This window comes from Balaenoptera acutorostrata, chromosome 9 (assembly GCF_949987535.1).
Source record: "Balaenoptera acutorostrata chromosome 9, mBalAcu1.1, whole genome shotgun sequence".
NCBI lineage: Eukaryota > Metazoa > Chordata > Mammalia > Artiodactyla > Balaenopteridae > Balaenoptera > Balaenoptera acutorostrata.
Window position 1 is genome coordinate 73,365,876 of NC_080072.1, and position 27,017 is coordinate 73,392,892.

Consider the following 27,017-nt stretch of genomic DNA (forward strand, 5'->3'; position numbering starts at 1 on the left):
TTTGGAAATCTAAACAATGCTTCTCACTTCTATAAGCACATTCATGTAGTTTTAAGGCACTCATACGTTTCCCATCAAGTGTTAACGTTGATCCAATCACTCGGCCTGAATTTTATTTCCTTAGCGTTGAATAACCCAGTATTTCCTTCCCATGTGTGTTGCTATGAAGAAAATTAAAAACGAATGTAAAGGCACTTTATAAATTGTAAAGTTGGAGATAAAAATGCTTCAGTACTATTAAAGGCTTTAAAAAAATACTAGTCAAGGTATTCAAATTTACGTGTAAATTGCTCAGTTGGAAAAAAAAAAAAAAAAGCAAGCAGGGTATGACCGTGGTCAAGACCTGGGCTTCGATTCCAGCTCTACTCCTGACTCAGGTTACATACAACCTGTGTCCAAGCTTCCACTGGGGATCCTAGAGAAAGGGGTTTAAATAAATAGCCAGTGATAACTAACACATTATTTTTGCTTTAAAAGTTTTATCTTTAACCTTACCAAACTCAACATCATTCACAGCTGAGGAATCCTATGAATGGGTCTCTATCTGTAGAAGGCTCAATTTCTGGTCTCACATTTTCTATCAATGTGACATCCTTAAAATCCCAGCCCAGGTTTAGGGAAACTTCATTTTCCAGCTGTGTAGAGACCCTCCCACTTCCCATATCCATATCCTCCAAGATAACAAACAATTCTATTTCCAAAGGTTTTATTTCATGTATTGATGTTAAACTCTCCAAGGTTTTGTATCTAATGAGTGTCAGTGTGCAAACTCTACCTATCTCATTCAAGAGAAACATGGCAGTTGAGTAACTAAAACACAGGTGAACATCACATGCTTCCTAGGCATGCTTAAGGAGCTCTTGTTTTGGGCTGAGAGAAAAGAAAGGGGCGCCTGCAGAAGTGAGAGGTACCCCATGCTCCCTCAGACACAGACTCAGGGCGCTTCCTGCTTGATGACACTCTTCTATACCAACATGGTGGTCCAAAATGGAATCTCTTTAATTTTTCATCACACTTTTAAAAGATACAGAGGAGATATGAATTAACTGACTTTAAGTCAATGTTAGAGATATGAGGAGAAAAAGTTAACACAAAGAAACACAACACACGAAAGAAAATATGCAATGTTTTATAAGCTGCACATATTTCAACAAAAAAGGTGGGAACACAGATTTGACACAGATTATTAAAAATATTTATTACAAGCAGATTCCTTTTCCCATATTCAAAAGAAAAACATATGACTGGAAATATTGAGATGGCAATTGGTTAAACCAATTCCCAGTCCTTATCAAGTTAGGAATCAATAAAGGAAAAGATATTTTGGAACTTAAAATTAGGGAAGCCTATACACAATTTAGATGCGGGGGGAGAAAGAGAAAAACAAAAAAACCAAAATAAAGTCATATTGTTTACATTTTATAGCCTTTAATTAAGCACATAAAACTGTACTATTTAATATATTTCTCCATGAACTTTTTGTGAAATTCAGATCGCAGCGTATCATTTACAAATCTTTTGTCTTTCTTCTGATCATCTACACCTTTTGCACAGTTCTTGAAAACCACATCATCATCCCACCTGAAAGAAAAAAATAAAATAGAACAATCTTACAATGCTTGTATCAACAGACAAGAACACCGTGTGAACTGTAAAGCTTATTCATCACACAAAAAGATGCTCAACCTGTACATCATTCAACGTAGCAATTACACCCAAAAGAATAAAGTAATTCTTAATAGGCTGTTAGCTTGCTTTTTTATAATAGGAAGGGTAATCCTTACTTAGAACATACACAACATTCTTATTATTTCTCCAGTATAAGAAACTTTGAGTTAAAAAGCAGATATTACATAAATATTTAATGTTTTCAGGTCTAAAACAAAGAGGCAGTACCTGGTTCTACCCTGATTAGTAAGGACAGCTCTAGATGATAGCTGGACGATTTACTATAGTTAGATAATGTGGTTTTAAGGATTTTATACATACTCTTTTATCAGTTAACATTTAGTAATCATTCACTGTAGTATTTACAATTTAGGACAAAAGAAGAAACTATTGGGGTAAAACAATTAAGGCTCATATATTGGCTCACATCTACATTAACCACAAAGAAAGAGCAGCTGAAGAGCTTAGGGCAGGAATCTCTAGTTCGTTTCTCCCGGTTGGATTTCATAATGTGTAGGCTTAAAAAAAAAAACACCCACAGATGGGCTACAAAATACATGTTTAATAGAAAATAAAGATTATGATTTCAAAATATCATCTAGCATATAAAACACAAACCCATATATGTAATACATAAACTCTCACAAACATATATAAAATGAAAGCCTATATAATGTGTGTGTTTGCCTGTGGACGTATGCACGCCAGAAGAAACTGCACGTCGAAAATAAGCAAAGAACGTGGGCATCTTTGAAAAGTGTTTTAAGTCATCACTGGTGCAGTACAGAGAAATGTGAAAAGCTGAGCAGAGCTAGGTCAAATGTGATCTGCACATTAAGACAGCATGTTTCAGTCTCCAAACGATTTTATCTGCATCCAAACAAGGCAGAACTGTATAGCTTAATACAAATATAAATCAATGGAGTTTTTTCTCTACCCACTCTCTCCTCAGCTCACTCCCCACAGGCTTTGACCCCTCCCTCTCAACACCAGCACTGCTCTCCCAGGGCCCTAACTCCAACCGCCACTTTGCAGTACCCACTTCACTTGGCCTGTCAGCAATATCTGACCTAGATAATCGCTCCCCTCCTCTTGAAACTGTCCGTGTGGCTCCAAGACACCTACCAGCTTCTTTTGGTTCATTTCTTCCCCACTGGCTGCTCCTTCTCAGCCTAGTTTTTTTCATTCATAATTCAAATAATCAATATTTACTGAGCACCTAGTACGTACCAGGTACTATTCCAGGTATGGACAGCTAATCATCTACCCGACCTCGAAATATTACCCCAAGCTCAGTCCTCTGACCTCCTCTCTGGCTATACTCATTCACTAAGTAACCTCATCTAGTCTTCATGGCTTCAGGAAACTTCTCTAAGTTGACAGCTCCCAAATTCAAGATCTCTAGCCTGGGCTGACTCCAGAACTGTGTATCAAGCTACCTACTCAACATTTCCACACAGACATATATATCATCCCAAAGTTACCATGTCTTAAATCTGTCCCTCCCCCTTCCCACCTCAGTTCACATTCTTCCCCATCTCTATCCTTTCAATAGCTCGGGTCAAATACCTTGCAGTCTAGTCTCTAATAAAATGTCACCTTTCTTGCAAATCCTCCCTTGCCTATGCAATTGCCATTGTAAAGACTTGTTCCTGTTTTTTACTATGAATGAGTCAGGAAGCTCCTGGATGGTTTAGAACAGGAGATTGAGATCTTTTATTTTAAAAGGATCATAATGCTGCTATGTTAAAGAAAAAACCTGGGGGTAGAGATGGAGAGGGTGGTGAGCATGCAAGCAGACCAGTTCGGGGGACTGCATCACTCCGGATGCAGATGGCAGCAGTGGACGTGGTGAGAAATAATAGATATGGTTTAAATGTTAAGCCTACAGCAGGGTTTCTCGATCACACACACACACAAAGACTGCTGTCCTTAGGAAGGCTGCTTGCAAGGTTGGTCCCTGGCTGGCATTTGGAAACTTGGATTGCAGGAATCTTCTCACTGTCACTGTGTCTAGACTGTCTGTACAAATAATGTGGTTTATGAACACCAGCTTTCCTTCCGGAAGTCTCAATTTTGGTATGTACTAGGCAGAGGTTGCCTATATGAGCAGCCAATAAAAACCCTGGGAGTCTCTAATGGGTTTTCCTGGGCAGCAACACTGCACAAATGTTGCTGCATTTTCATTACTCGGGAAAAGAATGTGCTGTGTGTGACCCCTCATAGGAGGGACAGAGCATAAGGAAGCACACACACTTCCTTCAGTGCCTTTTCCCTTTATGATCTGGCTGTGTATCTTAACTAAGTTAGTCATGAGAACAGCTACATGCTGAGCCCCCTGAGACCTTCTAGTCTCTGAATGTGAAGGATGGTTTTGGGGGCCCTTGACACATATAACTACAATGTAAGCTTTGTAGGGTCAAGGGCTCAGTGCACTGCTCTGTCTCTAGTACTTAGAACAATCTCTGGTACACAGCTGGTTACTGTAAATATATACTGAAAATAAGTTTATTTTCTTTCATTCTCCTTCCATTATTCCAAAATGTGATGGAGAAAAATATCAGTGGAAAGTGGGTATTAGAAGCTTTACATAATATAGTTTGCTATAAAACTCATAATCTGTGTGTGTGTGTGTATATATATACATACATGTATGTATCTCTCCAACCCATTATTGTACAGTACCTTCTTTTAACTTTGAAGTTGGCCTGAGGCTGGGATGGGCCAGTGAGATTAAGGAGAGGGTTTCCACTCAGAATGTTTTCCATACGAATCCTTTCTTCTTCAGCCTTTTGTTCTTGTTCCTGCCAACAAGAGGGGAAGATTCTTATTTACTTATATTACTTCTGGCGTCAATCTTGTAACTCATATTTTAAAAGACTGTTAGGATATTAAGAGGGAGATGGGATCAGCATCAAGGTAGTATTGCTTTTTCTTTGTTTTTAAGACATACCAGAAAAGTCTCACTTATCAAAATAAAATAATTGGGCATTTTCATTATAAATATTTCATGCTTGCCATCATACATTCATTAGTCTTTCTGACTTTGACATTCTTGAGTTGCATATTTAAATCTATTTTCTTTCTTAAAGTACATACAAAATTACATAACTGTTTAAAAGAGTACATCTATAAACATTCTAATAATTTAAGAACATATTAAACATCAAAAAGACACATTTAGCAAAGCAATTATCTCAATTTTTAAGGAAGGGTTATATATAACTGATTAAAAATAAATTTATTTTGAATTACTAACAATGTAAACTTGCATCTCTAGGACTGGTGACAAGTTATTATTAACCAAGAATTACGTCCTAAAATAAGATAAACCATCATGTAAAAAATTGTATTCAGTAAACATGCATTTCTACTAATTTACCTGAGGTTTACCCATTTTATTCTTATGATTTATTGTTAATGACTTTCTATTTTTATCTCTGTTATCAGTTACGTGCTTGTCTTTCTTCACTTTTATTTTAGCATTAACCTCTTTAAACTCAAATCACCCTCAGTCTCCTTCTTAGAATTAGAAATATAAAATGTCTAAAATCCTTAGCCATAACTTCTAGATCTACCTGATTCCATGCTATCTTAAACCAAACATAGATCCCACTTTGCTGTGTTTTGGGGATGACAAAATTGATGACTTAATATACCAAGGGAAAAAGGACTTTCTGGAAGTCTATTTATAATGAACCTGTGTTAGACCACTTGGAAAAATTACCTGATTTTCTATACAGATTAAAGATACGTCATTTTAATAATCAAGTGTGAACAACTGATTTCATTTTTATGAGGCCAAATAATTGGGAGGTGAAAAGGTGCAATTTTCAGGGAAATTAACAGGAAAATTCCCTTAGGTCATTTTCAGACTTTAAGCAAGCAAAAGTCAGGAGCATCCACCATAGATAAAGAACAGATAGCTTTCTAAAAATTACATACTTATTTTTAACAAATTATATTGATGCTAAAAGTAAAAAGACGTATCTCTGAGATGCTAGACAAACAGGAGCTCAAGCATACAATGTATCCAAATTTATAACATAAGAACATATGTGATGTAATAAGGTCCTGATCATTTTATGTTTGGAATATTATCTCCTTTAGAGTTACTGGTTGATTGCCATACATAGCACTGGGGAAAAAAGGTGCCAACTCTTTTCATACTCAAGTACCAGGTACACTGTTTCATGACTATAGGTATAAAGGATGGACAGCCTGTGGTTTGGTCAAATCTGAACCATCTTGTTTTGTAAATAAAATTTTACTGGAACACAGTCACATCCATTTATTTATGCAGTGCCTATGGCTGCCTGTATTACAATTAGCTGAGTTGAATAGTTGTGACGGAGGCTGTATGGCCTGCAAGGCTAAAATATTAACTATCTGGCTCTTTACAGAAAGTTTCCCAGCCCTTGACACAGGCTGACTGGTTTGAAAACATTTTGGAACACCTCAAAAACCAGCCACTAGAAAGCCAGACAGGGAAATGGGGGACAAATGGAATAAAACTGTCATTCAACTCCAAAAAAACACCAACACATTTTGTACAAAGAAATCAGATGAACCTTGCAAAATTGCCAAGATCTTCTGTCTAAAATGTTTATGCTCCTTAAAGGTCAATCAAATGCATTTAAATGTCTCTTTGCGTATCCACAGCTGTTAGGGAGGCCAAAAGAATCTGGAACAGAACCACCGCCCTCTTGTGGTGTGCCAGTGTGGGACTGGTCTTACAATTCCACAGGAGTCATGCTATCCTATGCCAAATTCTGACAAGAACTGTATTGTTAAACATTTTTCTTCTTCAAATCTGAACTCTAGCAGTCTTCAAAGCCTATCCCCAAATCTTCCTCTTTTCTGAATTCTTCCCTGCCCCTTCTGATCCATATGAACTCTACCCCGCTAGGTTCTAAGCATTGACCTACACCAGTCTTTTCCCCAAGTCTCTTTCCTTTTTTTAAATAGAGCAATTCTTGGTTCAAATGAAATCTTACACAGAAGCCCATTACAAAAGCTGCTCTTTTCTGGCTGAAAGTGGAGGCAGGGACTTCCCTGGCGGTCCAGTGGTTACGAACCTGCACTGCCACTACAGGGGACATGGGTTCGATCCCTGGTTGGGGAACTAAGATACCGCATGCTGTGCAGTGTGGCCAGGGGAGAAAAAAAAAAGAAAGTGGAGGCTGATATATCTACTTGAGTATCTCACAATATATCAAGTTCAGTATGTGCCAAACAGAATTCATCATTTTTCTCTCCACTGAAACATGCCCATCCTCTGCATTCCCTGATTAGTGTATAGCACCAACGTCGACCCAGAAACTGCCACAGCTAATCAGTCACTTTCTCTGGTCAATTTTATCTCCTTGATAGCTCTATCAGCATCTGTTTACTTCTCTCAAATCCAACTCCTGTCATGCAAGATTCTCATAACTGCATGTGAGGATTATTGGAACAGCCCCCTACTCAGTTCTTTCCTCTACCCTCCACACCTCAGCCAGAGTAATCTTTCTAAAATGCATACCCAACCTTACCATCTCCAGCTGAAACGGACTAGTTCCACACGTCCTTTGGAAGAGAGTTCAAACTCCTTTAGCACTGGTCAGCAAATCTCTAGTGCTCTGACTTGCTCTTGCCTCCCAAGTTTTGTCTCTTACTGTTACTACTGTGGGTAATTCACTCAAAGTTTAAAGGTACGTACTATGGATCCTATTTAATTCGTCTGTCTTTGAGTTAGACATTCTTTCCTTCCATTGTGTAAATGTAGAGACTGTGGGGACTCAGAGAAGCTAGGTTATATAAAATTTATTGACAGATGGCCTCAGCAAGTGCCTGGAAAGAAGGCTGGGTCAGAAGACAAGGAGAGAGATAAAGATGGCCTCATTATACCTGTGGGTTCTTTGTAGGCTATGACTACATCTTAATCATCTTTGTTTCTTCTGACACTTAACAGACACTGACTATATGTCTATTGAACAAATAACTGAATGAAGAGCATTTTGATGAGTATGTCTGAACTATTTGGAAAGAATTTCTAACATAACCAGGAGACTCAGGATGTCATAGGAATCACCAGATTTATAGACCTACAGGTCCTATAATATCGAGACATGGTAAGGATGATTTCTAATATAAGGTGGTATTACTTGACTTAAAAAACACTTCTACTTTAGTTTACGTGAGAAGATGCAAATATTTAACATGCTGGTTTTACCTTCCTGGCCTGCTCTTCAGCTCTTTCTTTTTTAATTTTTTCCAGCTCTGCAAGAAGAGCTGCAGTATCATCATCATCACTCTCCTCTTCAAAATCTTCATCTTCATCTTCCTCCTAAAAAAGAATGGTGATGGCCCAGGAGATGGGAGACAAAATAAAGATTATTCATTTTTTCCATAGAAGTGGCACTTATCAAATCTTTGGAGCAGAATTAATTTTCCTAGAGGGAAAGATAAATGTACCTAAATAACGATTAAAATTAGCAACAACCAAAAAATAAAATAAAACCCCCCAAAAAAAGCTTACAATTACTTACTAAAATGTCAACCTCTGATGTATTTTAGACATTATAACAGCAAAGAGTATAACGAAGGACCTTTCAAATTTACATAGTCAAATGGGAATTTACATATGAAAATATTTCTAAAACCAGAAAAGGAACACTTTATACTGATACACACCACATACTTTGACCCTGGGAGTCAAAATAATTTTATATAGCTCAAAACAACTAGGAATTAAAGATAGTCAAAGGTACAGAAAAGGGTGCTGAATTCTCAGAAAAAAATAGTTTCAAATGAATAATCATTATATCTCACTTAAAATTGAGTTCCTTATATTGAATTACTGAGTTAATTTTTAATTTAGTCTGTCAACTCTAGAATTACTAATATATATGCTTAATTAGATGCTACCCTTGAAAAGCCACTCAGATTTTTCCTCTGTATGTAGAAAACTGCAAATTAATTACAGACTGTGCAGTCCCACTAAATTTTAATGTTAATTAAAGTGCCAATCCTTAACAACCTTCCACTTAGATCACATTCCTCCCTAAGCACAGAGGGAGCCGTTAAGTGCAGTGAACATCTGGAAGGGGCATCACTGGTAGCAAGTATGGAAAGGCCCCTACATTCACTGCAGGGGATGCTATCAATAAAGAGCCCAGTCTGAAGAGTGCCCTCTGAAGGGGAATAACTAGTCCAATTCCCATGGTTTAATACAGGGAATTATTTTTTAGGGAAGCATATCTTTGAATAGATCTCTTCCTTCTTTGGCTCTCCAGAGATCAAACTTGAAATCTGATTAACCACAAGATAATGCTTTTTCTTTTGAAATAAACTATAGAGTTTAGCATTGAAGTCAGAGCTATAATTGAATAATAGTAAGTAAAAACAAATACAAGTCGCTTCTTAAAGCCAAAAGAATAGATAAAAAGGTATTTCAGAAAAATGGTAAGTAAATTACTACATGGAGATGAGAGGACGAAGTAAAACATACATCTGTTAGAGGGTCGTCTGCATCGAGGTTGGCAGCGGGAATCTGGTCCAACCGAGGCTTCTTTGACACTGAAGAGGAGGTTGTATGTTCTGGGGGAAAACAAACATTATTTAGCTTACTGAATCAAATCCTGCATTTCTTATAACATTTTAGGGACCTGTGGGCAAGAAGAGCTTAGGTCTTAAGCATGACAGTAGGGATTATAACCTCAGTGCCTGGCAAATAAGCCCTTGGCAGATATTTATTGAATGAATTAATAAAAGTATTGATTTTAATATGGGAACTGTAGCCTCTCTCAGGAAATTTAGGAAATAGTTTACATATGCTAGAAATAAAAATGGAAGAATTTCATAGACAGAAACCATGGGGCCTCAAAAAGTCTGGCTGTGTAAACAGTTAAAAAACTCCTTGATCTGAACTCAAACAACGGTTGCTAAATATCCCCAGATCACCTAGTTCTTTCTAACACAGAAACATAAATAGATGGAACTGAAATCAACTTCATTATCATCTCTAATCCAATCAAATCTTTCAAGAAACTGTTATAGTTCACACCCATATTTAAAAGCAAACAAACAAAAATAGTAATCCATTCCAATTACCACATGAAAGAAAAACTACTGTCAACATAATGTTATGAGAGAAACATCTGGGGTAGTGCTGGCACCTCGGGTTGGCCGGTCTCTGTTTTTTTCTCTTGCAGCAGCTCTCTCTCTCTCTTCCAACTCTCTCCTGAAGTCACGGTTCCGAACTTCTTCAGGGGCATCCTGAGTGGTCTGTCTAAAGTAGAAACAAAACAGGGCAGAAATACTTCTAAAAAACACATGGCTGTAGTAATGGAAGACAATTCACGAAAAGCAACTTCGTCCTGAGTCCCTGAAGCATAAAGTCCCATTGCAGGAAATGGACAAGATCACCCTAATCTGAAGGTTACTAATAGGCATTCTGTGATGTAGCCAATATTTCAAGAAACTCAAACTAAATCACAGACTTTCTTATAATAAGGCTGTAGGCTGATCAAAATGTCTTTTTGTTAGTAGGTTAATTCAGAGCTCGTTAGAGTAACACTTTTAATATCATATTGATTAGTACTGACGGAGCCTGGTGCCTCTGAAGTAATGTATTAGTTATTGTTCCATTTACATATGGAAATTCCTTGTTAATTGGAATTTATGCTTAAGGAATATCTAGTAGCATTTTACAATCATAGAGCATAATTTTAGTGTCAGAAACACTATTGCATTCTACTCCTATGAAAATAGATAAGTGATAATAACCCACACATGGTACTATCTCATGACCATGTCATTCAAGAGTTGGTCTTGCTTTGTGAAACAAGAAAAACATAAAAGGCTTCATTACCTATATTTTATCTTTGTATGAGAGGGTAGGTCTCTGCTTGAATATTGCTTTGAGAGTTGGCTCAAATCACCTTCTCCTTTTCCTCTCCCCCCTCTTGCAGGTTCAAAAGTTGGCCTAGCTGCTGTTGTCATCTTTTATGCTTTGAAGAAAAACACTGTCAAGTTATTTCCAATATGACGAACTCTCTTTTTATAAAGTATTAATCAATATCCCTCCTTGTAAAACAATTTCCTTAACTTATTCCCCAAAACTTATTTGAAATAATCTCAAAAGTTATGAACAAAACAAATAATGAGGCTCAGGGTGTACAAGGAACATGGCAGATATTTAGTCTGTCATGAAGATATGAGTTTGTGTTCCTGTTCTCCTTCTGGCTCTGTGACCTCCAGCAAACCACCAAGCTTAAGTTTCTGTCATCTGTGGAATGGGGATATTCCTAATAGGATTATTAAGAAATGATGAGACTTGACATGTCAACACACTCGTAAAATACAGTACTGCCATGTCCTAGTTTTAAAAAATCTCAGCTTAACCTTACTCCACCAGACTCCTTAAGGTTCCCATTTTATCTAAATCTCACACAGCAGAAAACAGGATAGTAACTACAAAAACAAAAAAGATATATAAAAAAATCACTGACAAAGCTACTGAGTGTCCTGGAAAAAAAGCTAGACTTTGATGACAGTTTCACAGGCAAAGTTCTCCAACAACCTTTCGTTGATCCAATTTTCTTCTACAGCAGCCCACGTAATACAAATCAGATCTTTTGCAAATTACAGGTTAAGAAATGCTCAAAACACAGGAACCCACCCCCAAAGGTTATGCTACTTTTGGTTTTGAGCAACTAAAGAATACTGCATAGCAGATGTGTCTACTAAAACATCCGTAAGCGTCGGAAAAGCAAGTGTCGGGGGAAACTGGGGGAAATGGTACACTTCTCTCGATTTTCAAAAAAAGGGAGAGGGATGTACCCAGAGAGGGAGAAACAGGGTTGCCGGCCTCTGGGGGCGCCGCCGCCCTCCACATTGCCCCGGGTTATCATTACCAGCGCCTCTGGGGGGTTCACCTTCGGGCTGTCACAGGGAACCCGCTGACTCTTCACCCCTGCCCCACTCGGCGAGGAGTAGGGGCGCCCGGACCCTGCTTAACGCTGTCTGCAGAGTCATCTTCACGCTGCGCTCTCCGCTGCCAGCCCGGGACTGGGGACTCTCCTGACAAGCGCTGAGCTCCACCACCCGCCCGCCGCTCCAGAGCCTCCTCTGCCCGCGCTCGCTTCTCCGCCTCCGTCCCCAACCGCCCTTTCCCGCCCCACTCACAGTCTGCTTTCCTGCTGCCGCTCACTTTGGCCGAGCTCCGATGCAGTCGCCTCAGGAGATCATACAGACGCCATCATACCTCATGGCTCCCAGAAACCTCTGCGCCCAGGGCTAAAACCCAAGACCCGGAAGCAAACCCCAAGCTCTTTAGTAGCCGCCCTTCAGAGGCGGAGGCGGGGACCAATCAGCGGAGGCCAAGGTGGAAGTCGGCGTGACGACAGCAAGGGGCGGGGCTGAAACGGCCCAGGGGGCGGGCATTTGAAATCAGTGCTTAAGAGTAGACCCTAAGCATCATTTTATACTTTCAAGAACCAATTACTTAATGTCTCTTCCGTTTTTTCCTCTTCCGACCCCCTCCCAGACTCCTTCATTCCGGTACTGCGTGGATGGAAAGCCCCGGGTAGCAGACACCACGTCCCCGGCTAGCGAGAGAGCGTAGAAAAGGATTACACCAAACTGTTTAAATCCAACGGCTCCTGCTTCCTTTCTCCTGAGCTAGACCCAACAACCCTAGAGAGCTGGGCTACGGAAAGACTAGTATTTTCATTTAATTGGATATGAAGAAAGAACAAATATGTACGGGGGGCAACCACGATCTTTATAAAGGTACCATTCCTGCAAAAATATTAGTCTTCAAAGCAAAGGTTGTATTCGTATTGTTTGTTAAAATTTTTATTTTTTAAAAAGCCTGAGTTCTAGTGGGAGGGGAGGTGTCACTATTAGAGCTTCCTTATGTATTAACCGACATTGAACTTTTAGAACGGTGGGCCCAACTGCCAGGAGCACTAGATGCAGTTATTAATGTAAGATGGCTACTCAGGCGTTAGGTGAAGTTTTAATAAGGCAGCGAACAGGAAAATAAAAAGTCACCAATCGTCCTTACACTTTCCCCGTAAACAACCACTCTGGGAGCAGGGATCTTGTTTGCTTAGTTCATCTTGGTATCTGACCACATAGTCCTTGGCCACAGTAGATGCTCAATAAATATTTGTTGAACAAATGAAAATTCAACTCCCCCAACTTGGTTTCAAATGTAAAGAGATCATAAAATTGAAGATAGAAAAGCTTTTTTCCCCTAGAACTCTTTCTTTGAACTTTACATGAAACAAAACAATAGAAAATGTCCCTTCCCCCATAAAGTTCAAGATGCAAATCTTGATTTTTCTTAGCGAAGCTATTACTCCCCTAGTCTTACACATCTCAGTAAAGGACACTACCATCATACTAGTTACTCAAACCAAAATCCCAGGGCTCCTGCTTAAGTTCATTTTCCTTCATTTTTCTCATCCAGTTTATTTGCAAGTCTTGCCAATTCTACTTTCAACATACACCCTAAATTTCATTCCACTGCCCAAGTCCAGGCCACCATCATTTTCCACCTGGATTGTAATTGCCCCCTAATGATCTTCCTGCTTCCACTTTTCTCCCACAGTCAATTTTGCCTGTAACAATGAGAGTGATCTTTTAAAATTGTGAATCAGGTAGTGTTACACTCCTGCATAAAAATCCACTGCACTTAGAATAAAAGTCAAATTTCTTAATGTGACCTGAGGTTTCTCAGGGTCTGGTTCCTACCTATCTCTTTGGCTTCAATTCTAATCAATCACTCTCCTACACACTAAGCTCTAGCCACAGCCGACCCTGCATTTCTGTTTCACAAGCAAGATTCCTTTGCACTAGCTTATCTCTGCTGTCTGTGCCCCAACATAGCTGTATTATGATTCTTCAAGTCTCAGCTCAAATAATCACCTCCTCAATTTTTCCCTGACATGTACATTTGCACCCCCATCCCTCCAACACACAAATACCATCACATCACCCTGTTTTATTTTTTCATAGTACTAAACACTACTGAATTTATTCTGTTCATTGTTTATTGCCTTGTTTCTTGTCTGAGAGGCAGCATAACAAAGTCATTAAGAGAAAGGGATCTATAGCCTGACTGTTTTGGTTCTAAATTCCAGATCTGCCCTTTCCTAACTGTAACCTCAGGCAAGTTATTTTCCCTTTCTGTGCCCTCAGTTTCCTCATGTATTAAATGGAGATAATTTCTAGACTCTACCACATAGTGTTATTATAAGGATTAAGCGAATTAATACTTGTGCTTAAAACTGTCTCAGCAAACAGTATTTGCTAAACAAATGTTAGTTATTATTATTATTAATATTATTTTTATTATTATTGTCTATCTTCCTGTATTAGAACATAAGTTCCAGGAAAGCAGGAACCTTGTCTCTCTTGTTCACTGGTGTATCCTCTGCATATAGAACAGTGCCTGGCACATAATAGGTGCTGAGTAAGTATTTGCTGAATGAATGAATGAATGAGTGATTGATGCACTGTGAAGTAGAGGAATGACATAACAATGGCAAGGAGGTGACACAAATATAGAAAATACCCCTGGTTTTTATGTTCCAACTGCCCTTATCAGCCCTGAGTCAATCACCTGGATTCATTTATCTCCCATTTAACTACCTAATCTTTGGTCACCAACCATGATTAAATAATCATCCCTGTAATTTCATTAACACCAACATATAGTATAATCAGTCCAAAAAGCTTTGGCTTAAATGGCCTGAAAGTATTAATAAGAAAAAGAAATTTAAAAGTTTACTTAAATGATTTTAAAGTACTAGTAAAAAAACAAAACTCTAAAGTTTTTTACTTAAATGACTTGAAAGTATTAGAAAAAGAAAATAAAAGTAAGTAAAAAACTTAATTCACCCTCTCAGCTGACAAAAAGCATATATAACCTCCCAAGAATCCTCATAAACCCATTACTACAAAAATCTAGTTGGGCCCTTAATGCTGCCTGCAAATCTTCTCATACTCTCCTAATTGTTTATTTTCCCACTCTGCAATATTATGATTTGCCACATTCCCCTCTTTCTTCAAATCTACACACCTCTTTCACCATCCTTTCCCTCATTTCCTTTCTCAGGAATGGGTGATCTGACTTCGCTGAGAAAATAGAAGCTCTTTTTCTCAGAGGATTCCTCATCTCCCCGCAAGCAGATCTACCGAGCTGCCTTTGACTATGTCCTTACATTCAGCTTTCATGTGCTAGTAGAGATGAGGTGACCCTAACCTTCTCCCTGTGTTCTGGGTCCAAATCCCTCCAGCCTTCTTAGTAATTGGCATCCTGCTATATTTTCTGTCTCTCATAATCTATGAATCCATACCTTGCAGATGATTCTTGTCAGCTTTTGGATATGTTGTAGTATATTTTAACCTTAAAAAATGCTTCTTCATTTTAATATGACAACAGTCATATTAATTCAATGTGAAAAGGACTTTTCATATCATAACTGTGATTACAAAACTGACGATTCTTATGGCAGGATATAACATAGGAATTCCAGGTTCAAAGTTTAAACAAACACTGCACCCGAAAGGGAAGAAAGAAATCATAAAAACCTAGAAAAAATTTAAGAGACTATTTTTACTACTTGGGGTCTGTAAAGGCCTTTTGATCAAGGCAGAACACCTAAGAGCTGTAAAAGAAATAATTTAAAAAATTCATCTATATAAAAATTTAATTTTATGGCAGAAGATGCCCAAAATGAAGTCAAAAAATAAATGCTAGATTAACAGGTAAATCCTGTAATGCCTATAGCATATAAAATATTACTACTGCTAGTACTACTACTACTAATATGCATAATATAAAAAATACAACAACCCAATAAAAAACTCTTTTGTCCAAAGAGTATAAACAGGCCATTCAGAAGAAGCAATTCCAAGTAGATAATCAACATGAATGACACACAACCTCTCTATTAGGAAAATGAAAGTAAACTAACAATAGATCATCACATTACAGCATCAGATTGGCAGCAATTTTTGAAAATTAATAATACAGCTGGATGGGATGGGGAAAAAGGGGATCCAATCAGACAGTGAGGAGGCATTGGCTCCCATTTCCCTCACAATAAAAATTAAAGGTGCTCACATGACCCATCATAAGGCTCTCCCCTACTTAGTTGACCTCCTGTCTTGCTCATACCTGTCTGGGCTACAAGCCTTCCTGGTGTTGTTTGAGCATAAAACCTGCCTTAGGGCCCTTACACTAGCTATCTCCTTGGTCGAGAACACTCTTACCTGTCTTCAAGTCTTTGGTCAAGTGAGGTCAGCTAACCATGACAGCCCTAATTAAAGTTGCAACCATGTTCCCACTTTGTCCTTCCAAATCTTGCACGCCTTATATCCCTTATCCTGCTCAACTTTTTTACGTAGCACTTATCATCATCCATGATCCTATATAATTTAGTTATGTTTATTATTTCTTTATCTATCCCATGCAGAATATAAATTCTACAAGAGCAGGAATCTGTTTTGCCTGGTGAAGTAGGCCAAGCATCTAAAACAGTGCTTGGTACCAATAGGTGCCCATAAATGTGTTCCAAACGAGTGAATAAATGAATGAATGAATGAATGAGTGAGTGAGTGAGTGAATGAGTTTTAACAGGAACAAAAAAAATCACATTTGGATGTAAAAAGTTATTGCCTTAATCTCTTTTATATTTTAAAGGAGAAAAAAGTAATTTTCATTCTGCTAGTCTGAAATCCAGGTTCGAAATGAAGATACACCAAGACCCAGAAAGATGATTTCTTTTCAGGAAAATGAGAAATCATGTGATTATCAGGCTCTATATGTGTTATCAAAATTCTAATTCAATCAGCCCACCCCTAATCCAAGCACAGCTCTAATTCAATCAAACCTCCCTCCTCTTCCCATTGAATCACTTCCCAGTTTTAGTAAACCCTCTCATTTGCAAAGTTACCAACCCACAAAGTGTGAAACTTTTGCTTGAAAATGAAGGAAAAAAACCCAATGGTCACAAATCAGAAATCACATTTAAAAAATAAAGTAATATAAAATGACATCTGTTTAAAATTTTTAACCTGAAAATGACCAATTTTCTAATATAAAAAGTTGATGCTTTAATCTGTTTTGAAAAGTGAAAAGAATAGAAAAATAAAGTAGCTTGCTTTCTATCAACAAAATCCTGTTTTTAAATGCAGATGCTCTGGAGCCCAGAGAGACGCTTTCCTGGGGATAACCTCAAGGTGAAATTTGCCGATGGTCCAGGCTAGATTACTGGGCAGTAGTATAATTTAAGCACTTCCTACTTAATCTGAGTACATGGCTACCTCACTAGCTGGCCAGTCAGTTCTTACTAAGACAATTAAAAGCAAACGTATTAAAAAACAGTTAAAACTAAACAACTAAAAATATAGAAAATAAAGGGATAGAAAAAGACAGGCCAGGCAAATTCTAAACAACAACAACAAAGAACTTTATGTAGCCATATTAATTATCCAAAATATTCTTTAAATAGTATAGCATTAACAAGGACATTAATATGGGCATCTTATTGCATCACAGAAATCCACTAGGAAATTGTTACAATCATGAACATTTATGCAACTAACTACATAGTCTGGAAAAAATATGAAGCAAAAATAAAAAATTAAAAGGAAAAACTGCAAATCCACAATCATGGTGGGAATTTTTTTAACCTAAACTTCTCTCAGTTTGATAGGTCAAGCAGACAAATTCACAACATTGATACACAGAAACAAGATTGTGTATAGATATGTATGCTTATTGCATTTATTTATGTATATGTATTTATATTTATATATTGCATTTATATATGTATATAAAATCCTTCAACCAAAACAAGAGAATACACGTTCTTTTCAATAAACAATGAACATGTACAAAATTTAATCAAGTGTAAAGCCCCCAAATAAATTACAATTAATGCCTATGTATTCATTTTTAAATGATAATATTTCATCTTGTCAATTTTTGAACTTTATATAAATGAATCATATGTGTTCTTTTGTGCTTTGCTTTTTCACTTAATGTGTATTATGTGTAGCTGTGGTATAATATATAGAATTTCATTGCATAAAAATACATAGTATAACTTGTTTATTCTAATAATTATGCTTCCAGTTTGTGTTTATTACACATAATGCCACCATGAACATTCTTGGAAATGTGCAGAGGTGCATGTGTACACATTTCATATATATATCCCATCATCATGATAAGAATTCTTCTTGTCCCATAATCTCACCACACTTGATATTGTCCAACTTTTCAATTTCAGCTCATCTGGTTGGTATATAATGATATCTTATTGAGGTCTTAATTTGTATCTCCTTGAGTACTAATCTCCTTTCATATTTTTATTGTCCATTTGGATTTCTTTTGTGAAGTATCTGTTCAGTCTTTCTATTGAAATTTTTTTTCTTATTGATTTCTATGAGTTCTTATTACTTTGGGCATCAGTTCTCTGTTACTTATCTGTGCTGTGCATAAATTTTTCACTTCTTGGCTTCTCTTTTTGGTATATTTTGATATATAAAAATTAATATGAGGGTAGTTCAGTTTATTAATCTTTTCCTTTTTGCTTAGTACATGGTATTTCTTTATTAAGTAATTCTTCCCTACTTTAACGTTACATTGATATTCTCAGATACTATCTTCTGAAGGTTTTATAGTTAGGCCTTTCACAGTTCTACCAGGAATTCATTTTTGTGCATGGTGTAATAGAGGGGTCTTGAAATCTGGTAAAGCAAGCCTTCTCAGCTTGTCTCTCTTTTATGAGTACTTTGCTATTCTCTGCCCTTTGCACTTCAATATAAAATTTAAAGTGTCATGTTCTATGAAAATACATTTGGGATTTTGATTGTGATAATGTTGAATCTGTAGATCAATTTAAAAATCGACATTTATACAATATTGAGTCTTCAAATCTATTAACAGGTTATGTCTTTTCCATTTATTTAGATTTTCTTTAATTTTCCCTAAGTAGATTTTTATTGTCTTCATAGAAGTGTTGCAAATTTTTGTTAGCTTTAGCCTTAGATAACTGCTTAATTTTTAATGCTATTATAAATGGCATCTTTCTTAAATTTTAGTTGTCTAATTGTTCATTGCTGGTATGTATAAAGATAATTGTTTTTTATATATTGCTATTTTAAATTCAGAGACTGTTCTAAACCCTCTTATTAAGTAAAATAGTTTATTCATAGAACTTTTGGATTTTTTACATATACAATCACTTCTAAGAATGACAACAGTTTTGTTTCTTCCTTTCTGATCTTTTCTCCCCTCCTCCCTTTTTTTTCCTTGCCTTCTTAAAATGGATAAGACATCCAGGACAATGTTAAATAAAAGAGGTGATCACAGGCATCCTTGTCTTTTTCCTGCTCTGAAAGGGAAAACTTTTAATTACTAAGTATGATGTTTACTGAAGGTTTGGGGTAGATGTACTTTATTCAATTAGAAATTTCCCTAGAATTTTTGGTTTGCTAAATGGATGGCAGATTTTATCAAACACTTTTCTGCGTCTAATGAGATTGTCTTTTGATCTGTTACTGTGTGTTATTATATTAATTTATTTAACTATAAACTAACCTTTCATTCCTGGAATAAACCCATCTTGATTATGATGAGTATATTGCAGGAATCAGTTTGCTCAGATTCTATTTAGGACTTCTGCATCTGTGTTCATAAGTGAGACACCTATTATTTTCCTTTCTCATGATGTCCTTGTATATACAATTTGTATCATAAAATATGTTGGGAAATATTCTTTCTTTTTCTGTTCTCCAGGAAAATTTGTCTAAGATTGGAATTAACTTCTTCCTCAAATATTTGGTAAAATTTGCTGGTGTATCCATTTGGGGTGTAGAGTTTTCTTTGTGAAAAAAGTTTTGATTACTGCTTCAGTTTCCTTGATGGTTATAGATATACTCAGCATTCTATTTCTTCTTGTGTCAATTTTGCTATTTACATTTTTCTAAGAATTTATTTATTTCATCTGAATTTTAAAATATGTTGGCTTAAAGTGCTTTTTAGTATCTTTATTTTCTTTTTTATGTCTGCAACATCTATAGTGATGACCTCTTTGTCTTTCCTAATACTGGTTATTTCTGCCTTCTATTTCTGGTCTTTACCATTTTCACCAGGGGTTTGTTGATTTTATTAGACTTCTCAGAACAACCCAACTATTGGTTTTGTTTATTCTCTTTATTTTATATTGGTTTTCTATTTCATCAATTTCTGGTCTTATTTTTATTGTTTTCTTTGTTCTACTTTCTTTTCTGTACTTCAACTTTCTGTGATGGATGCTTAGCTCATTTAATTTTCCAGTCTTCTTTCTTTTCTTAGATATTTATTTAAACCTATAAATCTCCCTTTTAGTACTGTTTACCAGCATCCCATTAGGCTTGAAATGTAGCATATTCACTCTTATTTGGTTTAAAGTATTTTCTAATTTTATTTTTATTTCTTTATGATTACAAGGTTTATTTAGAAATATATTTTAAATTTTACAGAATTGGGAGCTTTCTAGTTATCTTTTTAATATTAATTTCTAACTTTATTATTTTGTGGTCGGAGAACATGTTCTGCCTGCTTTCAACCCTTTGACATTTGTTAAAACCTGTTTTATGGCCACAGTTTTATGGTCAACTTTGCAAAATGTCCATAGTACTTGAAAAAAATTATATTCTGCAGTTTGGGAGTACAAAGTTCAATATATGAACTTTAGGTCAATTTTTAAATGGCCTCACTCAAATATTCTATATGGCTTTTCAACTACTTGATCAATTAGTGGGGTCCTATTTTATGCCTTTCTTCTCTGGGTCTCTGTCATTCTCAAAAGTATCTCAGATTAGGTGATAAATGAAAGGATGTAACATAATGTTAAAATTGAGAACCACTCATGAAAATCTGAAGTGAGTGTAGAATTTCTACTAACTCAGTCAATAGTCAACATTTTACTGCAGATCATATCTAATTATATGACTTCCATTCCTAAGCAGCTCAAAAAAAAAAAAAAAAGAAAGAAAAAAGAAAAAAACAGTAAAAACGCTATGACTGCTGGAAAAGAAGAGATATAATTTTTGTATATATTTTCAGAAAATATTATGTACATGAAAAACTCTAGAATCAATGGTCAAGCTAATAGAAGTAGTAGAAAATAAGAGGAATAAGGTTTGAAAAGAGATATAAGATCAATTAAAAAATTAATAGAAAAAACTGTCCATAAATTACTAAAAAATTACACTAAAAAACTACGAAGTTCCTTAGAATATATCTGAGGAAACAGGTATATATCTTTATAGATAAAATTCTGAAACTTTATTGAAATATACACAAGATCTGAATAAATGGAGGAATATACCAATTAATGGGTGGGAATGCTATGTCTACACCAAATTTTTATTTAACTTCATGCAATTTCAACTCAAATCAACAGCGTTTTTATAGAGCTTGACAAATTTATTCTAAAATGAATACTGAGGTTTAACTTTACTAATCTAGTCAAATTAATTCTGAAAAAGATGAATAAGGACATTGAGACTAGCCTTACCAACTATCAATACTAAGTATAAAGCTATAGTAATTTAGACAATATAGTTTTGGCACAGAAATGGACAAAGAAATCGAAGGACTTGAATGGAAAGGTTAGAAAGAGAACAATACTTGTTTTGGAACTTGACATATGAGTGTGGAGGATTCCAACTCAGTGAGAAAATGGTGGCAGACAACTGGACTTCTACAAAAATACCCCAACAACAATATAGATCCCTACCTCCTAACAACAATGTTCTAAATGAGTGAAACAAATAAATGTGAAAAACAAAGAAATTAAAAGAGAATAAAATCTTTGTGACTTCAAAGATAAGTGGGTTACTTAAACAAGACATAAGGGAACAAAGCATAATGGAAAATATTAATAAATTTAGTTACATTTAATTTTTCAAAATAATCTGAAAAAGATACCATAAACAGATTTAAATGGAGGTGGTGGCTAGGATAAGATATTTGAAATAATACAATAGACATAGAATTAGTATCCCAAACATTTAAAGAACTTTTACAAATCAGTAGAGAAAGAAAAACACTCTAACTGAAAAAATGGGTAAAGGATATAACATAATTATCAAAACCCACAAAAGGCCAATAAATCAATGAAAAAGCATGCCACCAGGAAACAGGTCACACAACATTAATATTAATAACAATATAAAGGAGATCAATTGTTTTGCCAATCAAATCGCCAAGAACTAAAAATTTGACACTGTCAAGTGCATCTGGGGATCTGGAGAAAGAAACTATCCTACTCTGCTAGTGACTGTGTTAATTAGGAAAGTCAATAGATAAGCAACATGACATTGCCTAATAAAATACAAAGTGTAGTTTATCATTAAAAAATAACACCAAAATATCTAACCTAAATAAATTCTCACATATAATTACTAAGACACAGGTTAAAGGTTTTTAATGCAGCACTGTTTACAATAAAAAACACTGGGAGTAATCTAAATACCACCAATAGAGAAATACATTAAAAATATATTCTTATGACAGACTATGTATGTATATATATGAATATATCTTGAAGCTATCAATGTTTAATTTAAAAATTACAAAAATATTATTTAGTATAAAATAATTTATAGAAAATAAAAATAGCAGATACACAAAACAACACTATATATGTGGATACACAATACACACATACACACACACCAACATCCACAGGTAGAAAATACACCAAATTCATGATAGTTGTTGTTTCTGGCGTTGGGGAGGAGAAGGAGATTAGGATTTGGGGTTTAGATCTGAAAGGGACTTCCACTTCATCTGAAATATTTATTTCTTCTATTTAAAAGTACTTGAAGCAGGAAGAAGACCCTTCAGAATGTCTGTTCAACATTACACTGGAGATTCTAGTCAGGGCAGTTAGGCAAGAAAAAGAAATAAAAGGTATCCAAATTGGAAAGGAAAAAATAAAGCTACCTTTATTGATAGATGGCATGATTTTATATAGAGAAAATCTTAAGGAACAACTACTAGAACAAATAAGTTCAACAAATTGCAGGATATACAAGATCAGTATACAAAAATCAGTTGATTGCTATACACCAGCAATGAAGAATCTGAAAATTAAACTAAGAAAATATTCCGTTAACAATATTGTCAAAATGAATAAAATGCTTAAGAATAAATTTAACAAAAGAAGTGCAAGACTTCTACACTGGATACTACAAAACATTGTTAAAGAAGAGCTAAATAAATGGAAAGACATTCCATATTCATGCAACAGAAGACAAAATTGTTAAGATAGAAATACTCCCCCAATTGATCTATGGATTCAGTGTGGTCCTTATTATAATTCCTGCTGGCTTTTTTTCCCCCAGAAATTAAAAGTTGATCCTGAAATTGATATGTAAATACTAAGGACCCAAAATAGTCAAAACAGTCTTGAAAAAGAATAAAAAATTTGGAGGAGTCACACTTCCCCATTTCAAAACTTAACTGCAAAGCTACAATAATCAAGACATTGGTATAAGGATAGCTATATAGTTTAATGAATAGCTGTATACTTAAATGGAATAGAATCAACAAAATTTGAAGCCATTTCAACAGTGAAAGAATAGTCTTTTCAACAAATGTTGCTAGAATAATGGATATCCACAAATGGAAGTCTGAAACCAAATCCTTACCTCACACCATACACAAAAACTAAGTCAAGGTTGATCATAGACCTAAATGTAAGCTAAAACTATAAAACTCTTAAAAGAAAACATAGGAATATGTCTCCATGATCTTGAGCTAGGCAATAATTTCTTAGTTAAAATACCAAAAGCATAAGCAGTAAAGAAAACTGATAAATTAGATTCATCAAAATTCAAAACTTACACACTTCAAAAGACATAATTAAGAAAGTGAAAAGATAACCCACAGACTGGGAGAAAATATTTGCAAATCATATATTCAAAAAAGGACTTATAATTAGGACATACAAAGACCTCTTGCAACTCAATTATAAGACAAATACAAAAATGAGCAAAGGATTTGAATAGAAATTTCTTCAGAAAAGATATATGAATGGCTAATAAGTATCATAATAAATGTTCAGCATCATTTGTCGTTAAGGAAATGCAAATCAAAGCAATGAGATAGGACTTCACACTGACTAGAAGTGCTATATATAAAAAAATAGACAAACAATAACAAGTGTTGGTGAGGATGTTGAGGAATTGAAACCCTCACATATGGCTGATGGAAATTTAAAATGTTGCAGCCACTTTGGAAAAACAGTACAGAAGTTTCTCAAAATGTTAAATATAGAGTCACCATATTATGACTCAGCATTCCACTTCTAGGTATCTATAAAAGAAAAATAAAAACATATGTCCACTCATAGACTGTACATGAATGTTCATAACAGCATTATTCATAAGAGCCAAAAGACTAAAACAACCCAAATGTTATCAGCTGATTAATGGATAAATAAAAATGTGGTATATTCATGACGATGGCATATTATTCAACCATAAAAAGTAACAAAATACTGATACATGCTACAGCATGAACCTCAAAAACATGCTGAGTGAAACAAGCCAGACACAAAAGACCACATATTATGATTCTATTTATATGAAATGTCCAGAATAGGCAAATCTATAAAGACAGAAAGTAGATTAGTGGTTGCCTGGAGCTGAGGGTGGATATGGGCTGTGACTGCAAGAAAGTGGGCATGAGCTTTCTTTTTGGAGTGGTAGAAATGTTCTAAAACTAGATTGTGGTGATGGTTGCACAGCTGTGTAAATATACCAAAAATCATTCAATTGCACACTTAAAATGGGTGAAATTTTTGTTATGTAAATTACATCTCAATAAAGCTGTTTAAAAAACCACTTGAAGCAAACATGACAAAATATTAAGATGTCCATTCTGGCTGGTTGGAATTCAGGGTTTTGTTATACATTCTATTTTCTTTATTTTTAATGTTTCTCAAAAACAAAAATATTAAGACACCATAAATTCCTGGGCCCCAGTTTCAAATGAGATGGATGCATAAATTTACAGTCTTCTGATTATACTCTTACCTTCAGACACTGTCAGTTGCCCCCATTCCCAAAGGAAATGACTTAGACCATTCTTAGTAAAGCTTACCAGTCATACATAGCAAACCCAACTCTTTAGTGCCTGTTAAACATAAGCCAAGAATAACTAGATGTATAAGGAAAAAATTTAACATGAAAAACAGAAACCAAAACATCCTAGAAGAGTGAATTCAGAGAAAACAGACATAATGTAGAGAGCAAATAAAACTTTTACAAATCCCCATTAATATTTCAAGAGAGAGAAGAGAAAATCTATAGCCATGAAAAATATGAGAAATCTATAATGAAAGGAATATTCAGAGAACAAAAAGAATTTCTGAAAGTCAAAAATAATTACTAGAATGTTTGGAAAATAAAAGAACAAAGATGGAAAATAAGAGAAAAATAACATAGGAAAATTAGAGGATCAGTCCAAGAGGTTTAATATCCAACCAGTCGTATTTCCAGAGAGAGAAAACTGAAAATATAGTGGGAAGAAATATATTTTTAAAATGGAATAAGAAAATTTCTCAGCAACGAAGAACATGAATCTACATCAGACCTACCACAATAGTTGACAAAAAAGACTTACCAATCATATTTTAATGAAATCTCAGAAAATAAGGAACAAACAAATAATCGTAAAAGTGTTCAAGAAGTGAAAATAGGTTGCACAAAAAAAAATCAGAAAAGAGATTTTAGATGTCTAGAAACTAGAATTTAATGCAACGATATCTTCAGAATCCTGAAAGAAAAGCATAAAGGTAGAACACAGACATTTTCAGACATGTGGACTCTGGTAGACTGTTGATATATTTCTGGCCAGTAACTTTAGAATGACCTTTTTATATTTGAGGAAATTCCCACATGACCCCTGCCTTGCCAAGGTTGAAGTCATAACTCAGTTATCCAGCATCTATTGCAGCAAAGACATAGGCATATGACATCGGCTCTTCCAGACATTTCCTTGGAAGAGCTCAATCTGAAGAAACGTGTGGAAGTCAATTTTGCACAGGATCTGTCCCTAGAGGAGGGTGGTGAGACATTGAACTTTCAGAGGCAGCAGTGGCATAGGTTCTAGTTGGTAATGTCCCTTGCTCAGGATCTTTGGTGCCTTTGACCAGAGGAGGTATAAGAATACTTTAATATAGATGGTCGGATAATTTGGGTGTTGGTCCTGGATGCACAGTCACCAAACCCTATTCTCTGGTCCTCCTGGAGATTCTGTGAGCTACTTCACAATCTCTAATGAAGCTTCCAAGGATGCTCCTGGTGGATATGCTCCACCAGCACAAGGAAGTAAACCAAGAAAAAAGACTGAGATGGGTGGGGGGTGGATTAGGGGATCTAACATAATAGGGAAAAAGAATCCCCAGGATTACAGTGGATAGAAACCCCAGGATGCAGGCTGTGCAACAACCTAAAGACTAACCAGTCCAGATTCAGTTAAACATATGGAGGGCTCCAGGAAGAATATTTCTGAAAAGAGAAATCGGATTCAGTACTTGTTGTGTTTTATGTATTTAGAAGAGATTTGCATTGCTGGAAGTGAATTTGGAAATGAATTAATATGTATAAAACTGAGCAAATGAAATAAGACAATTATTAACTATAGGATAAATAAAATTTTGTTTATGAAAGGCACTGCAGTCATGGTACACTACATGACACAGCTGTATCTAATATTACATGGTAAAAATTCAGACTTGATTTAACCAAAAATTTTGATATGAGAGGATGGGGTAGAGGAAGTCTACGTGTGCTGGAATGGAGCATAAGAGAACTAGATCCAGGTCTTTTTTTTTTTTTTTTTAACATCTTTATTGGAGTATAATTGCTTTACAATGGTGTGTTAGTTTCTGCTTTATAAAAAGGGAATCAGTTATATATACATATGTTCCCATATCTCTTCCCTCTTGCGTCTCCCTCCCTCCCACCCTCCCTATCCCACCCCTCTAGGTGGTCACAAATAGATCCACGTCTTTTATAGTCTGTGTCCACAGTATCTAAAACTGAAAAGTCTAGAAATACCGGAAAAACGAAACATACAAAACAGCTAAAATATGTAAGCGTGGTTGCCTTTGAAGAGTGGGAATGAGGGAGAGGAAGTGTATTTGTCAGGGTTCTTTATTTGCATTCTACAGAATTTACTCCAAGGCAAAAGGGGTTTGTTCTGTTCTGTTTTTAGTTTGTTTTTAAGTATTAAGTAGTTTATGGACTCTCTGGGAGCATTTCAAGAACCAGGATTATCT

The 27,017-nt window shown here is 35.6% G+C and overlaps 1 protein-coding gene across 2 annotated transcripts; it reads right to left on the reverse strand.

Moving 5' to 3' along the window:
* Positions 1-1,110: 1,110 nt before the first annotated feature.
* Positions 1,111-11,966, reverse strand: CWC15 (CWC15 spliceosome associated protein homolog). Of its 2 annotated transcripts, none has more exons than XM_007184976.3 (7): positions 11,839-11,966; positions 10,523-10,661; positions 9,828-9,940; positions 9,161-9,249; positions 7,883-7,996; positions 4,354-4,472; positions 1,111-1,581 (listed from the first exon to the last, which is right to left on the reverse strand). In XM_007184976.3, exons 2-7 carry the CDS (start codon positions 10,651-10,653, stop codon positions 1,452-1,454), a joined length of 696 nt encoding a protein of 231 aa, XP_007185038.1. In that variant the 5' UTR covers positions 10,654-10,661; positions 11,839-11,966; the 3' UTR covers positions 1,111-1,451. The 2 variants fall into 2 exon arrangements, with proteins under 2 accessions (XP_007185038.1, XP_028022978.1); XM_028167177.2 differs by having other exon boundaries at positions 10,523-10,676; positions 11,839-11,951.
* Between the last annotated feature and the right edge of the window lie 15,051 nt (positions 11,967-27,017).